At 41.3% G+C, this 12,631-nt stretch overlaps 1 protein-coding gene across 1 annotated transcript; it reads right to left on the bottom strand.

Annotated features, from left to right (window-relative positions):
- Window positions 1–6,160: 6,160 nt before the first annotated feature.
- On the bottom strand, window positions 6,161–7,313 carry LOC102751018 (olfactory receptor 51M1-like; the record flags this gene model as incomplete). Its single annotated transcript, XM_006732262.2, has 1 exon — window positions 6,161–7,313. A coding segment is annotated over exon 1 (846 nt), but the record flags the coding sequence as incomplete, so codon positions are not given.
- Between the last annotated feature and the right edge of the window lie 5,318 nt (window positions 7,314–12,631).

Below are 12,631 nucleotides of genomic sequence, written 5' to 3'. Positions count from 1 at the left end.
GAAGGAAGAGAGAGACCATACCCTTAATAAGAATATGCTGAGAGGCAAGTTGGGGAGACCCATAGTTCAGGAAGCAGAGGAGGCTGGAAGACTGTGAGGAAGTGGATGAAGAAGGATGGGGTGTGGTGAAAGCTGGGGAGAAAGATGTTGAAGGACAGAAAAGGGCCAGCTGGGTGTCAGGGAGAAAGGGGCTTGTGTAACTTAGAGGAAGAACCTGAGGAGCACAAGACAAGGGCGTGTGAAGCAGAGTGGGAAGGGACAGCGGCGTTGGAGGATGGCAAAGCTAACGTTAGAGAGAGGCTGCTGGAAGACTGAGGGGAGGGAGACTGGTGCCAGATAGACATGAACAGAGAACTGGGGAGAGGACAGAGTCTGAGGAACAGCAAAGGGAAAAGCCAAGGGCTAAACTGACAGGAAGCTTAGAGACTGGGGGAGGATAGGGGGAGAGAGGGAGAAACAGAGAGGGGTGGGGGCAGAGTGGCAGGCCAAACAAAAGAGGCAAGGTCGGTGCACCTGGGTGGCTCAGTCAGTTAAGCATCTGTCTTCAGCTCAGGTCATGATCCTGGGGTCCTGGGATCAAGCCCATGTCAGGCTCCCTGCTCAGTGGGGAGCCTGCTTCTCCCTCTCCCTCTGCCCCTTCCCCAGCTTGTGCTCTCTCTCTCTCTCAAATAAATAAATAAAATCTTAAAAAGAAGAGGTGGTGTTGAGGAGAAGGGAGAGTCTCCTGTGAGAGAGCATGAGAGAAGCTGAGCAGCAGAGAGGATGAGCATGAGGGATGTGGTCAGACTAAGGAGCTGATATGGAGAAGCATGTGGAACAGAGGGGAGGGGAGGCACCCAGGAAATCTCCCACAGCCCTCTGTTCAGTCTTGCCCTCTTAAGCCCACTGGGTGGTGAAGAACCTATGGAGTCCAGTGGCCCTCTGGACAGTTTCGTTAGGCAGGACAGTGTGGTGGTAAAGAAAGTAGTTCCAGGATCAGATCTGCATTCAAATCGTAACTCCAACATTGATTAACTCTATAATTGTGCAAATTATTTACTTAATCTCAGTTTCCTCATCTGAAAAAGTAGAAAAATTATTATACTTACTTTGTAGATTATAGAGCCATTTATAAGTGATTCTACATGTGATGCAGTTAGAACCACACACTCAACAGATGTAGATTATTATCTGTGGTTTCCAATACTACCTTCTTATGTGAAGTTCTCCACAACAATTATCTACCATATGAGAGCTATAGCTCTTCCCTTCATATCTGTGGCAAGCTCTAAGGGAAAGCCAATAAGTGATCTGACAAAAGCAGAGTGAGGAGCTCAGATTTGGGACCCTGAGCTCTTAAGCAGTTTTTGGACAGCCAGCCACATGACTTTGGTGAAGTGACTGAACCCTTCTGCATCTTAGCTTTTTCTGTGATGGAAAATTTTCACATGTTCCCTGCCTTCTTTCCAATAGTTTCTTTCCAAAGAAACTATTGGGCTTAAAGGGACTGTGGAAAGAAGTGTTCTGAAGTGTTGGAAGCCACATCAGTTGCGGGGTGGGGGGAATTGTTGAGGTTATGATCCATCCCTGCCATAATCCTGTTTCACTTCAGTCCAACTCCCAGCCCAGTGCTGGGGTAGGGCACCAAGGGGATATGACCACAGGTTGACCCAAAAGATGGACCCAAGTACTCTGAGGCTTCTGATCCTTCAGCTCTGTCCTTGGAATGTGCCTTCCACCTGCCTTCCCCACTCTCAGAAGCCGCTCCAATGACACAGCCTTAAGACAGTAATGTGTTGTTGAGCCCATCTGGATGGTATACATGACTGAACCCAGTTAAGATTCTGGTGATGGGTACAGAGAGCTACTTTTCTTGTGGTGCCCAAGACATGCCTTGTACGTAAGTTCTCTTGCTTATTAAACCCACCGTCTACCTATCTGGAGTGGCCTGCCTCTTTCTTCAATCTCTCCCTGCCCTCCAGTACCAGGGCCAGTTTCAGATTTTACCCAGGAAGCTGCCATGTTTGCAAATGAACACCCAGTAACAAATTCTGGTCTCTCTTTCCAGTCCAAAAGATCAGAGGGAGATAACATACCACGGACTGGCCATAATCCTGGAAGCTGCCGTATCCCATCGCCCTACTTACAGACCTTTTAGATAAGAGGTACCAGAGAGGTCATTGGGTTGGCTGCCTCTGTCCATCTTCAACAGCTTACTGCTCCCTTGTTGTCTGGCTTCTTTTGCCAGCCTTGCACTACTTCTCACTTACTGTCCCAGCCTCTTCAGACTAAATCAGGATGCCGGTCTGCATCTTCTGCAATGGCAGTTACATGGCTCTCTGTCCTTCTCCCTTGGGTCTTAGGCCCTCAGAGGAAACTCCTTAGATGGATGTAGACCTGCAAACACCAAAGAGGGATCAGTGTCTTCCCAGAACGTGGTCGTTGGGCACCCCATTTATCTTCCATGGAAACTTAGTGACCCTTACGTACCACCATGAGATACTTTGCAGATCAGATGATTTTTCATTCTCTTCTCCCACTAGCTGCTGTTGTTACAAGAAAATTTATTGGTTGACGCTCAGTCTTTTTTTCTGTGATCCTTTTTTTCCCCAGTCCAGCCTCCCTTTGAGACTCTCTTTCCCACCAGGCAGTTATTCATGCTCATTCATTCAGCAAATATATAGACACTACAAGTTTTGGGACATATACTTAAGTGCAAAGATCAATAAGACACAATCTCTGCTTTTGCAGGAGGCAGATTTGAAAAGGACTAATTCTTCCTGACAGAGTAAAAAAAAACAAAAAGATTCACAGGAAATGTAAAGATTTAACAGGTTTTCTTTACTAATGGCTGCTTTCTCACTGGACCCAACATTCCAGATAGGGAAGGAAACACACAAGCTCAGAGTTGTCACAAGCAAGGCATTATAAAATTATGTGAATTTCAAGTACCTGAAAAACATGTTTTAATTACATGAAAATATGTATTTTACAAACACAACTCCAGCTTCCAAGGCTTAGGGAGGCATGAGAATATTAAATATCATGACACGTTTGTAAAGAGCTTTGCATGTGGGAGCATAGAATTGGTGCTGGTGCGTTCTGCATGGAGCACTGGGTGTTATGCACAAACAATGAATCATGGAACACTATATCAAAAACTAATGATGTAATGTATGGTGATTAACATAACAATAAAAAATTTAAAAAAAAAAGAATTGGTGCTGGTGAATGGGCCATGTAGTTTACACCAAATATTGTCATTAGCGTGAACAAATCTAGCTTTGATGAGTTTTGTTTTGTGGGTTTGTTCTTTTTTACTGAAGAGGAGGGCATGGCAGTTGGATACATAGACACTGCATGAGTATAGAAGTTCTATGAACTTGGGCGCCTGGGTGGCTCAGTTGGTTAAGCGACTGCCTTCGGCTCAGGTCATGATCCTGGAGTCCCTTGATCGAGTCCCGCATCGGGGTCCCTGCTCGGCAGGGAGTCTGCTTCGCCCTCTGACCCTATCCCCTCTCATGTGTTCTTTCTCTCTCATTCTCTCTCTCTCAAATAAATAAAATCTTTAAAAAAAAAAAAAGAAGTTCTATGAACTTAAAACTAAAGGAGTTCACTTCTGTAGCAAAGAAGTTAAGGAAAAGCTAAGTGATTGCGTGTGGGTTTTTTGTTTTTTGTTTTTACGTGAAATTCCTTCAGCAAAGCAGGCCCTTGTCCTGAATAGAGTGACCCAGTCTAGAGAGGAGGTCCAGCAGCAGTATTACGGATGGTAGCTCTGTGACCAAACAGAAAAAATAAATCCTTGTCCTCAGGGAGTGCACATTCTAAAATCTTTATTTTTGTGCTTGCTTCGGCAGCACATATACTAAAATCTTTATTTTTCCTTTATAGTTATTTTATTAGGATAGATTTCTATCCTTCTAGATTTCTAGAAGTGATGCTTCTGAGACACAGGGTCTGAGTACGTTTAAGTCTTTTAATGAATCTTGCTTTCTATAAAAGACAAATCAAGTTATGCTCTCACACCAGTATATGGAAATTTCTCTTTTATTTCATGCCTGATTATGAACTTTTAATATTTGTTTATTAACAAGATTATAAATTTTAATTTGTATTTTAAATTCCAGTAAGGTAGGAGTTTTTAAATGTCATTGTCTATATGTATTTCCTCATTTTGAAAAGAAAGAAATTTAAATGTTAGTGGCCTATTTCTTAATAAGTGGCAAAAATGGGACTCAAACTCTAATCTAAATCCAAATTTTGTGTTCTCATTCAGTGTACCTTCCATTCAGTATGGGAAGACCATTCTGAGTCTCACAGCTGCTATTCGGTGGTGTGGCCTGCTATGTGGACTTCTGTTAAAGCTCAGAATGGAACTGTGTATAAGGGGTGCCTGACTTTAGGACTGGAAATACTCTAGTGCTCCTTAGGGCCTCCTAAGCCATAACCACTGGGATTTCAATGGCCCTCTACACCCACACACCCACACATGCAAACACGCACACATGATACCACACAAACACAAGAGTATATCCAGTTTTAGAGTTTGGTTCTTTTTAAAATTTCATTTTGTACTTTTGTTTGTATTTAATTAGGAGATATTTTAATTATAAAATATAGAGAATGATATGATAACCACCTGAGTAAATGTACATCTCTATGCTTGCCCAGTTTTAACAAATCTTAACATTTTGCTTATTTGCCTTAATTTTTTTTTTCTAGATAGAATTAAAACCTTCCATGTGACGTGGCTCACTTGATTTACTTCTTTCTTTCCCTAGAGCTGTTTTCCAGAGTTTATCAATCTCAACATAGTTTTTAATGTTTTTCCTGTGTGTATGTTTAAAAATATATGTACATGTGTATATATACATATATTTATATACATGATATGTATTTGGTATTATCAGTCTTTTTTCCAGTTTTGCTAACTTTATTGGTGAAATATGGTATCTCTTTGTTATTTATTTTATTTTCCAGGTTTCTTGTCAAGATTAACATGTTTTCAGATATTTATTGGCATATTTGTTTTTTGTGTAGGTGCATTGCTTATTCATAGCTTTGATTAATTTCTTATTGGATTCTCTGTCTTTTTAATTATTTTTTACTAATTTATAGAGGTTCTTCATATATTCTGTACATTAAACATCAGTTGTTCATAGAGATATACATTGCAGATTTCATCTCTTAATCTGGTTTGTGTTGTCTCTTTGTTTTTGGTGTGTTCTGTTTTACTGTATTTTAATTGTCTATTTTCTCGTATTTTTTTAATCATTTCCAAGTTTTCCTTTAACACATGTATCTTTAATTTAATACATTTTTATGTGTACTATAAAGTAAGGATCAAATTTTATCTTCCACATCGATAACAAATTTGGCTAGCACTGTTTTTTGAATAATCCAACCTTTCCCAACTGTTTTTAATATTATCTTTTTCAAAAGCCATTATATCTGGGGATCTTTGTCTGGTCTGCTGCTACCACCATTTCTCCTCCCATTTTGACCAGGTAAACAGGAAAAAAAAAAGTCAAAATTTGAATCAGAAACCAGTCTAACAGGTATCAACCATCTGTGTACCGCCCAAAGGAATTATCTCAGACTATGTATAAACTAAAAGAAATGAAGGGACTGGGGATATTGGAATATAAAGGCAAGAGAAGTTGCCTTGTGTGGAGGCAAGGATATGGTTATTCTGGCCCCAGGAACCACTAGACTCCTAAATCCATGGAAAGAAAAGAGACAGCTGAGTTTATCAAACAGACCCAGCAAGGTTTCTGTTCAGTCCGGATCAGGGAGGTGGGGTGGTGGACTATATACAAGGTTTCCTATGCCCCAGAGCTGTGAAGAGTAACTCTCAGGAAGCACTTTTGGATCATAGTAACCTGTGGCAGAGGAGACAAGAGGGGCCAGAGGGCCTGAATGAAGCAGAATTAGGATAATGAGGAGGAACACCCTTTGATGGATGCCATCACAAGGGTGTCCTCTTGGGCTTCCCGGGTGTAAGAAGAAAAAGCTTCCCTAGAAAAGAAGTTCTCTTTCTTAGCTTTGAATTTCTATTTATGCCTTTAAGTATCCAGAAATTAATAGTATGTATTCATTGAGCATCTATTCTCTGACAGTCATTGTATTTATGAAGATGTACTATTTAACAAGACAGGCATAATTCCTCCAAGGAGCTTACCTTAGTAATCCATTCTGGAAGATTTAAAAAAAAAGAAAGAAAGAAAAAGGGCACAAAGAATATCAGCACAGCACAGAGGTGTGAGGTACATGTTTGGAAGGCTCGGAGCTGCTCCTCTTGGGAAGCCAGTCTTGCCGCGGTGCGGAGGATGACCCCATAGGACAGTGCGATGAGCACCAGGTCCAGCATCATAGTGAATGCCACCACCATCAGTCCATATAGGTTGTTGAAGGTGGTATCTGTGCAGACCAACTGTATCACTTCCTGGTGTAGGCAGAAAGAATGGGAGAGGACTTGAGGCCCACAGTAGGGAAAAGTCTTCAGGAGGACGACAAGAGGAACTAGGGCCACAGGTCCCCAGAAGATGACAGCCAGACCTGTCCTGACCACTCGCTGGCTAGTCATAATGACCGAGTACCTAAGGGGGTGGCAGATGGACAAACAGCAGTCAAAGGACATGATAAGGAGCACTGAAGACTCCATGAAGGAAAATGAGTGGATACAGAACATCTGGATTTGGCAAGCTGCAAGGTAGATACCATGAGACTTGAACCAAAATATTCCCATAGTAGTGGGCAAGGTCGACACTGACAGTCCCAGGTCAGTGAAGGCCAGAAAGGAGAGTAGATAGTACATGGGTGTGTGCAGACGAGGGTTGGTCTTAATAATTATCAGAATGAAACAATTGCCTGAAATGGCCACAAGGTGCATAAGGAAAAAGGGGATGAAAATCCAGTGTTCGATGGTTTCCAATCCTGGAAAGCCAGTGAGGTAGAACATGGGGCTAAACTGAGTGATGTTGGACAAAAGCATGAATTGAGGACTGAGGGGATATTGGGCTGGCATTCCTCAGGGATGGAGCTGAAAATAAATGGATATTTCTAGTTATTAATTTTTCATTCTCACTAACAGTCACATCATCATAAGCAGAATCACAATCATCATCATCTTTGGTATCATCTATTTCACTATTATCACTTCTACTACCCTACTAGCTGTTCCAAACTGTCTTACAGCACCACTCTCACCAGATTTTCTCCAGTATTTCTGTAACTTTTTTTTCCCTGAAGATAGAAGCATTTTTTATTTAAATGCAATTAGCCAACATATCGTACATCATTAGTTTTTGATAAAATGTTCAGTGATTCATTAGTTGCATATAATACCCAGTGCTCATCACATCATGTGCCCTCCTGAATGCCCATCACCTGGTTACCCCATCCCCCTACCCACCTCCCTTTCTGCAACCCTCAGTTTGTTTCCCGTATTTCTGTGATTTCTGTTCCTTTCCAGTCTCCTTTGCTGGCTTCTCTTCATTGCTTATCCTTAAAATATACCCATTCCCATTCTGGGAAATTTTCTGGCCATACTCTATTGTTTCTCCTGGCAATATCATTGCTCTCATGACTTTATTTACCATTCATACATTGATAAATATCAAGTATATAACCCCATAATTTCTCTTCCTTTTTTTTATTTACAGGCTCATCTATCTAGCAGTATCCTGAGCATCTGCTTCTAATTGTTTCAAAAACATGTCAAAAATTCAGCTTAGAATCACTCCCCAGTAGGATTTTCATTTATCTTGTTTTCATTAACTCAGTATAGGAGAATGTCAGCTACAAAATAAGTTGAAGAAAAGACATATATTTGAGAGATATTAGTAAATTGGCTGGGAAAAACCTAAGAAGTGAGTGTAGAGAGAAGTTTCTAGTATTGAGCCCTAGGAAAATCTGAAATTTAGAGGTTGAGAAGAAAGACTCCATTAAAATAGCTTGAGGGGGAAAAATCCCAGTTGAATAGGGAAAAAAATAACAGGACAGTGTGGTTTTGTGTGTAAGTTTCACGAGGGATTAATCAATTTATATAATATTGCTAAGGAGTCAAGGTACTAAGGACTGAGAAATGACCAGAAAATTTAGAAATGAGGAAATCCTGGCTGATGGTGAGAGAGTAGTTCCATGGAGTGTTTGGGAATGCAATCTGATTCTACTGTGTTCAGATGTAGGATTCTAGGCAGTGATGAGGTCCTATTGGATGTTCAAAAATTCGAAGTGGAACCAGTCAGCATTCTGGTGTGTTTTTAATCACTACACTTATTTGCTCAAATGAAGAAAAGAAGTATGTGGAGAGTGGCATTTACCCAGATTGAAGTTAGGGTAGGCAAGCAGGACTACAGTTACGGGTGTACGCGAAGAGGTAATTATGATGATGTACTATGGAAACTACACTGCGTAAAAAAGAAAAGCAAAAACATGAAGGAATGAGAGACGGGGAAAAGGGACCAGCGTTCTAGAGTATGGGATGGGCTCGAGTTGCCGATTTATGGTAAAGGACACAATCTTTGTTGAGAGGACGTCAAGGGGCTGACAGTGTGGCTGCTGATTGGATCAAAAGAGGGAATATTGGAATCATAAAAATTTTGTCTGGATCGGTAGTGGAAAGAGCAAAGTGAGTCAATGCTAAAATCTTCAGTGAATAAAATGTGACTGGAAAGGTGGCTGGGGAGGCAACAAGGAGGGGGTAGCAGTGGTGATAATGCACGCAGCCATGCACTGGAAAGAATGGGGCAGGAGGTGGAGAGAAGGAAGAAGGTTGAGGAAGACCAGGGCCCGCCCTTCATCATTTTGAAAAGAGGGTGAAAGAACTATCCAGATGTACCCTCTCTGTTTCTTCACCCATAAGTTCACTACTCAACCAATGGCTTTTTTTTTTTGTAATTTAGCTAAAGCAATGCTCTTTATTTTTTTTTAAAGATTTATTTATTTGAGAGAGAGAGTGAGGTGGGGAGGGGCAGGAGGAGAGGGAGGTAGAAACTTTAGCAAACTCCTTCCTGAACCCCATGCAGGGCTCGAATTCATGACCCTGAGATCACCCGCCGGACCGGAAACCAAGAGTCAGAAGCAACTATGCCACCCAGGCGCCCCCAGCAATGCTCTTTAAATTCACCAGTGACCTCTAGGCATGGAATTCAATGGAGACTCTTAGTCAACACCTGACTTTATAGCAATGCCTTCCTCATTAAAGCTCTTTTTTGGAATTCTTGATGCCAGTATCTGCTGGTTCTCTTCTAATTTTTATGACAGCTCCTATTCAGTCCCTTCCATCCATTGCTCAAATATTCATGTGTTCATGTTACTCAGTCTCCTGACATTGAACACTTTCTCATTCATAATATGATCTATTATTATTTTACTTATATACTGATAACCCCTAAATATTTACCTCTAACCCAGACAGCTCTGCTATGCATCAGGCCTACATTTCCACCTTCCTGCTAGTCTCCAAATGGATGCCAATTAAACCCAACACATCTAATTTTGAGCCCATCATCTACCCTCTCCACACCTGATTCCCCTCCTATTTATGCATTTTTGGCAATATCATTTACCACTTTCTAATCATCCAAGAAAAACATTTTGTAATGTACACTTTACTTGACCCTTTCCTCCTTCCCAGATGTATTTTGTAACTGAGTTAAGTATTTTTTATCTCCTAAATATCCCTACAATCTGTTGTTTTTTCTCCACCCTTGTGCTCACTGTCATAGTTCTTAGTTTTTCCACACCTGCTTAACTGACCTCTTTGTCACTTAACTTGCCTGTCTGACACACCCTCCCCTTGATCCATTCCCTGCTGCAGTACTGGGGGTTGTCCAAAGAATGCTAACTCCCTGAGTCGCTAGACTATTCCCAGTCCTTCAAAGCCCCTTTTCACCAGAATGCAGTTCAAACTTGTGAAGAGCTATGGCGAGAGCTCCAATTTATTGAGGCTGTGCATGATTCAGACACTGGGGAAACTTAACATCATTGTGTATATTTCTCATAACCATGAAGTATTCCATCCCCGCTACACAGAGAAGGAAACCACAGGAAAGGTAAATAACTTTCCTCAAGTTTCCCGGTGAGCTAATAATGTCAGAGATGGGATCTGAGCCCATGTCTGCCTAATTCCAAAGTGTGTGCTCTGAATATGCTCAAATACTCTTATCTGTAGCTAGGCCCTTCTGGCTTTGGGATCTTTCTCAACTCATCTTTTTTCTCTTGTAGTCAACAAATCCATACAACTCTTTCTACAATTCCCTACATGTACTTTTCTTGTTTCTATTATTTTTATTGCTTCATATCTTGCTTTCCTGAAAAAGAAAAAAAAACAAACAAACTTGTTTTTCTGACCAATGAGCATTGGCTGATCCTTTAAAACAGCACAAATATCATTTTCTCAGACAAATCTCTCCTGACTTTCTTGTGTAGAGTTAGGCGAATCTTTCTCAGTATTCACGTAATACCTTTGCTGAAGCACTGTTAAAATGTAAATCACAAACATACATCCTTTATATTATACATATATATAGGTATTCTTATTTATATTTACACATAGTATCTATTTACATGTTATGTCTAAGTATATACAATTACAAATATGTATAATATAAATAACAAATATATTTACCTATATATATTTCATATAATATAATATGTATTCTGCATATACATATATTCTTTATATATAAGTATACTTATATATATTTATACTTATATACTGATACATATATTTCTCATATACCCTATATATGATATATATTATTTGTATCTTATATATACTCCTTATATGTATGTTGTTTGTGTGCGTGTTTATAATTTATGGTTTTGACTCACTTTTTTGTATGTGTAAGAGTGGGACTCTCTAATAAATATGCCGGGAGCACTGAACAGGGTCTAACGCATGGTAGGCACCACTATATGCTTTTGCATGAAAAACTGAATGAGTGAGTGAATGAATTAAGTGCTCACTTCTTGTCCTGATTAGTTGTGCCTGGAGTTTGGCATTGAGTCCTGTGTTCACTGACGTCAGAATGATAAAGACAGGAAGAGGGATCTGGGGGAAAGGAGAAGTCTATAGAGAGACCATGACAGGGCTGGGGTTATTTTTCTTGGAAAGGAAGTTCTAGGGAGTTTCTCTGGAAATGAGAGATAATTGCTGGTGTTAAGGGAACAACAGGTATTTCTCCTTAAAAAAAACACTCCAGGGGTGCCTGGGTGGCTCAGTCGTTAAGCGTCTGCCTTCGGCTCAGGTCATGATCCCAGGGTCCTGGGATCGAGCCCCGCATCGGGCTCTCTGTTCAGCGGGGAGCCTGCTTCTCCCTCTCCCTCTGCCTGCTGCTCCCCCTGCTTGTGCTCTCTCTATCTCTCTGTCAAATAAATAAAATCTTTAAAAAAAAAAAAAAAAACCACTCCAAATTCCCACCCTCCTAAAGTGGCCCCCATTCCCATCTTGACCTGAAAAGACCAGGGGCCAGACATCTGACCCCACCTCCAACCCCCAGCCCAGCTTACTCAAAACAACTGGCAGGACAGAACCAAAGGAAACAGATAAGCCCCTCTTGGCTTCTGTCCCAGCTCCATGCATCCAGATGAGAGGTGGCCACTTGTTTCCCCTGAGACCATGCTCTGCCCTCTTCCAGGGTAAGGACAAACTGGAGAACAAACTTTGATCGACCATTGGAGTGGGCCAAATATTTCCATCTGGGGTGAGCACTCAGAGGCGCAAGGCCTCCACCCCAGTTTGGCCTTGGCTTGCAGCCTGCATCCCTTTGCTGGGGAGGAGGAGGAGGTCTGCTTTGTCTTGTGTGGAAGGGGTAACATCAGAGCCACTCTGGAGGTTGAGGCCATCCCCACCCCAAAGCAGAACCATGTCTCTGATAAAGGTTTTGAAGTAACAAAGGTTTTGAAGTGACTAATGTTTTAAAAGCCCCGGACAGAAACAAACAAACTAACCAGGAAATCCATTTGTCAGCACACAGTCATGGCTAATGACAATGTAACTACAGTATTCATAGCAGAGATACAGCAGAGCCCTGGAGAGGAAATTCCTGAAAAGAGAGATTTTTCACTATGCAATGAGCACGTAGATCTCTACCTTACCTTTGTGTTCTAAATACTTTTTTGCTTCAATTTAAGATTTGCTATTTAAAAAAATGAATTAGTGGTAGAGGTTACTGTTTCTTTTTTTTTTTTTAAAGATTTTATTTATTTATTTGACAGAGAGAGACACAGCGAGAGAGGGAACATAAGCAGGGGGAGTGGGAGAGGGAGAGCAGGCTTCCTGCCGAGCAGGGAGCCCGATGTGGGACTCGATCCCAGGACCCCTGGGATCATGACCTGAGCCGAAGGCAGACGCTTAACAACCGAGCCACCCAGGCGCCCGAGGTTACTGTTTCTTATGAGTAGGAAAATACAAAGATGGACTTGGACCTTATTTTTGAAGATACCTCATTTTTTTTTTTTTATTCTTATGTTAATCCCCATACATTACATCATTAGTTCTAGATGAAGTGTTCCATGATTCATTGTTCGTGCACAACACCCAGTGCTCCATGCAGAACGTGCCCTCCTCAATACCCACCACCAGGCCAACCCATCCTCCCACCCCCCTCCCCTCTAGAACCCTCAGTTTGTTTTTCAGAGTCCA

The sequence above is a fragment of the Leptonychotes weddellii genome, unplaced genomic scaffold, assembly GCF_054177405.1.
Source record: "Leptonychotes weddellii isolate Sample4059 unplaced genomic scaffold, ASM5417740v2 HiC_scaffold_2472, whole genome shotgun sequence".
Taxonomy (NCBI): Eukaryota; Metazoa; Chordata; class Mammalia; order Carnivora; family Phocidae; genus Leptonychotes; species Leptonychotes weddellii.
The sequence above is the reverse complement of the archived record's forward strand: the minus strand, read 5'-3'. Positions and strand labels throughout refer to the sequence as shown.